Raw genomic sequence first — 4643 nt, 5'->3', positions numbered from 1 at the left:
ACTACTAAGGCCCACTGAACTAAGCCTGCAGCAAGCTAAATTGAATGATTGTCACCACACACCCCCACTGGACAAAGCACGTGTTTCTGTTTAATTACCATATGTAGGGTTCGTGCACAGAGGGGATTGTCGGGAAAGAGATGGCTGTTTGAGGAAGCTCCCATTTATTAACATTTCAACAAACAAGTTGCATATTTGCATAACGTATTCAAGTGTTAGCATTTAGTGCAATAGTAGCTACAGAACATGTACTGTGCTGTGTAAACTGTACTGTATCACATAGCGTTTCAGACACACAAACTTTTCAACTTTCAAACTTAAACGGTGCGCTCCCAGCGCACGTACCGGCAGTGATCTACAGCAGTGGTTTTCAACCAGTGGCACGGGGACAAACTGTCTCGCTCTCGTAATGTCTGTCTGTCTTGCTCTCGTTCTGTCTCTCGTACCACTCTCGGTTCCACTTTTAGTTTTGCGCGCTACCTGTCTCACTCTTTTCCGGCCTCCAGCTTTTCCTGCTGGAACCCGCCGCTTAAAGGTGGGGGGCGCGGACCGGCCATAGAGCCCATAGAGTTAAAGGTGGTGGACTGTAACCTGTACAATCCATAGATTTAGGAGGTCCCCTAGTGGCCGTTAGCTGTAAAAATCCATAGATTAGCCGCACCGTTATATAAACCGCAGGGTCGAAAAATGGGAAAAAAGGCGCGGCTTATAGTCCGAAAATTACGGTATATTAAAAAAGGGGTAATCTGAACTCACCAGCCTCCTGCTGCTGCTCTGTAGGACTCAGCTTTGCCCACCATGGACTAAACTTCAGCAGCCTTTTTATCTCCTCATCCTCAAACAAATCAGCCCTGAAATCATACAAAGACGTTAACTTTGAGACTCTAGACTTTTAGAGTGTCCATGGTTTGTATTCTCATAAACTCACAGGTAATGGTCAGGAGAAAAATCAGACGCCTCAACTTCCTGCCGCCCGCGCCTCCTCTCTGCTGCCGTCGCCCCTTCTGGGTTCTTCACATCAATCACGTCGGTCAGTTCCTCCTGTCAGGTAATCCCCACACATTAACTCTCGCCATGTCATCCTCATTTGGATTGCATGATTCTGATCAATCACATTCAGAAGAGACAGAAGGGTTTAAGCTCACCTGTAATCGTGCAAACACTCCAGACCTCTGATTGCCGAAGCCATATTTCTGCAGCGCCCCCAGCTCCTCCTCAGAGCTCTCCTTGTACTCCTCCTGCTCCACCTGCCAGTCAAACTCTTCCTCATCTTCATCCTCATCAGCATCTCCAGCGCCTTCACTGCATCCTTTGACATGGTAAGAAGTCATGGTTAGGTTTAGGTTCCTTGTTCATTGAAATGATCTGATGTGTGGATGTGACTAACCTGTGCTCACGTCCTCTATCAGTGGTTTTGCTGAGCGGGCGCCTTTCGGAGCGAGGAGGCTGGTCAGCATCTGAAGTCCTTCAAAGTGTTCTCCAGTCGTTTCCTTAGGGACCCAGACGGTGAACAGACCTGCAGCAAAATGAGCAAGGCATGTTTTTTAAACCATTACAGATCTATTCTTTCCTCCACACAACTTGTAAGCCTCTTGTTTACCCATACAATTGATCAAACGAAAAGTAAATAAACCAAATTCGATGATTATTTCTGTCATTTATCCAATGGGTTAGGGTTAGGGTTAACTAACTACTATTTTCTAGATTCATCAACACGTTTGGTCAATATACAGTCAAAGAAATAGATAGAAATGTTTATGCCGTTTTCTCAATGTCTAAGTTGATTTTAAATGTTAAATGTATTGTTTGTCACTAAAAAAAACAAAGATATTCGGTTTATTTTGATAGAAAATTAAGAAAAAAAAGCATTTCGTCACATTTTTGCATGATTACTAACAATCTAACACTTGAGCAAGTCCACTACTGTACCGTGCGCGAGTACTGTTTTGATTAAATTAATAAATAGATATGTTTTTTCTGAAAATGCATGCGTTTTGGAAGTAGTGAGCATACAACTGGATATATGAGACTTGTATTATAATGTCAGTAAAGTCAGTAAATGGATGTTTTGATAGAGTGTTGCTTTTGGTCAATCTGACCCCAACTCATTCAGATTTCCCAGGTTTTGGATGTCTTGTGGAAGAAAGCTTTCTCTTGAACAAATCAAGGTAACACGAGGTGAGAAACTGATATCCGCATGATTATTTTGTAGGTATGGTTATCCTTTAATTATAACCATATGTAACCATTATGTATACCAGTGGCGAACCGTCAGGGCCTTCAAGGTATTCAGAGAATACCCTGGAACACTCAGATAAAAGAAACAAAAAATCCATTTAATTATATAAATAAAATGTATATAAAATGAATAAATGAGAATGGTATCTGTATCCTGATTTGTTTGTCCTTCTCGGTCCATGCACGACGCATTTCAGTGGTTTTGTGTTAGAAAAGAAAGCAACCAATCAGATCTTGTTCTGGGTCTCTGGGTAGAATATCCTTCAGCAAGGTATTCTGTATCCTTGATAGAATGCCCTGGCCGTTGCACTGAATGAGAGCGTACGTTTGGACTGACAGTTTGATCAAACAATCATATATTGATTTGTAGCCAATGGGCGTATTCTTTCAGAGTTTCCCTCGGTTCCGGGTACTCTAAGGCCCGGTAGTTAACTGGCTCGAGACAGACGATCTAGATGAATGCGACGAAGCAATTCATGCCGTTCTATTGTTTTTAACGTTGAAAGGACAAGCGCACAACTGGTGACGATGAAGTTGTTGCGGAATTGTTGTGGGGCGGGGGTGTGTGTGTCTACAGAAGGTCCAGTTGAGATAGACACGTTTCGCCACTGATGTATACTAAGTTGAGAAAGAAATGAGTAAGTGTTCTTAATGAACTGACATCCAATATGCAGTGACAATGACAGGGTGACTCCCAACATGTGTGAGAAGAGAAACACAACACACAAGGAAGTCAGTCATCAAAGACTACTGATTTGTATACAAAAGTGTGATTGATCTCTCTTTGTAAAGCCATTCATTCTAATTTGAAGGAGAGCATCTCGATACCCGCAGCCTGACCACCTGTGCAACACTTCAAAATCAAGCAGCGTGAAAAATGTAGCAGGCTGGATGATTTAGACTGATTTGGCTGCACCACAGAGAAATTCTGAGGGCCGCCTAAAGACCTCGTAAAAATGCAATGCACCCAAGTGTTAGAGCTTAGATGTGCTTTACGATGGGAGCCCACTAATTGCTGGAGTTGCGGGCCTTGCAGAACGGAGAGGGGATCTTAATGATTGCTCATTATAAGTCTAAACAAGGACGCTCATTAGCGCAGTTTCATTAGCAGATGTTCCGGGCTTAGTTAGACACACAGAGGCCGCGCTGACAGACGGGCGACGAGGTGTCAGAGTCCATAAGGCGGATGTCCCCATAAAGACAACTTCATTAGGGCTGATTATGTTCGAGAGAAAAGACAGAACAGTGACAGACAGCATTTCATTTGATTGTTGTTATATTTAAAGGAATATAAGAGTGCTCCGTGTCACTGTGGAGAGAAGTTAGAGGCAGTCTGCAGGCTTTAATCACTGTGACATTACTGTGGTGCTTTAAATGTGATGATGACATGATGAGTGGGTTCATTCTCCCTGGCTGATTGACTGAAGATCAAACTAAAGACTCCCCGGGGATGAATTCCTGTCTGCAGCTAAAGCCATGTTTCAGTTAGAGCTTTTGTTCATGTGGGAGCGGTCAACAGTGGGTAAGGTTTCCAAATGCAAGGGTTATGGTAGAAATGTTATCAAGTATGTATTAGCGGTGTAACAAGACTATTTAGTCTGCCCGTTTCTCTCAAAAGCCAGAGAGACATTAATACATGATTTCATTTATTGTTGTAATGCTCTACTTTCTGGTGTCCTTAAAAGTAATATTGCCAGTTTTAACAAGAACCAGAAAGAGAGCTCGATTTTGAAATCTATGCATTGGCTACCTGTGAGCTTCAATATTGATTTTAACACTTGTAATTGTTTTTAAAGCTCTTAATGGTCTTGGGCTTAGCTATTTATCAGATTTGCTTTTACCCTATAGCCTCTAGAACCTGCAGGTACTTCTGGTAAAAGATTATCTGTTTTAAAATCAATGTTGATCTTACACTGAACTGGGAAAAGAACCTTCAACAACTTAGAGAAGAAGATACAAATAAAACAGTTTTCTCTTAAGCAAAGCAAGTAACATTGGAGGAAACAGAAGCCTGTACTACGAGTCCAGTTGAACAGACCCTGGATATGTTTGAGTTACCCGGTTTACCTAATCCAAAACAAACGCGCTCTCGCTAAGCGGTCCTACGACGCTGGTTATCAACTCGGTAACTCAAGCCAGGGTTTCTCTGTCCGGCTGAGTGCGCGTTCACATGAAAGGGGCGGGGCTAGCAACATTTGACCAATCACAAACATGGAGAAGCGTACTGACAGCGCAGCGTCATGCTTCCTGAATGAAAAGTAAACTATAATATTAGACATAGGAAGAAGTTAAACTTTAAACATCCATGACTTAAACACTTTATCCTGGATCAAAGCCACATAGCTGCACCTGCAAGGTGAATACAGCTGGTAAAAGAAAACGTGTTTGAATGCGTACATTATAGA

At 42.4% G+C, this 4643-nt stretch overlaps 1 protein-coding gene across 1 annotated transcript in view; it reads right to left on the bottom strand.

Moving 5' to 3' along the window:
- Nucleotides 1-4643, bottom strand: part of LOC104966338 (protein SHQ1 homolog) — a 42519-nt gene that overhangs the window by 28227 nt on the left and 9649 nt on the right. Inside the window, exons 3-6 of the mRNA XM_010795527.1 lie at nt 1388-1527; nt 1146-1309; nt 929-1041; nt 757-851 (exon numbers count right to left, since the gene is read on the bottom strand). Of these exons, the coding sequence (XP_010793829.1) occupies nt 757-851; nt 929-1041; nt 1146-1309; nt 1388-1527 (512 nt within the window). The remainder of the gene's footprint in view (nt 1-756; nt 852-928; nt 1042-1145; nt 1310-1387; nt 1528-4643) is intronic.

The sequence above is a fragment of the Notothenia coriiceps genome, unplaced genomic scaffold (assembly GCF_000735185.1).
Source record: "Notothenia coriiceps isolate Sejong01 unplaced genomic scaffold, NC01 NC01_scaffold00037246, whole genome shotgun sequence".
Lineage (NCBI taxonomy): Eukaryota > Metazoa > Chordata > Actinopteri > Perciformes > Nototheniidae > Notothenia > Notothenia coriiceps.
The sequence above is the reverse complement of the archived record's forward strand: the minus strand, read 5'-3'. Positions and strand labels throughout refer to the sequence as shown.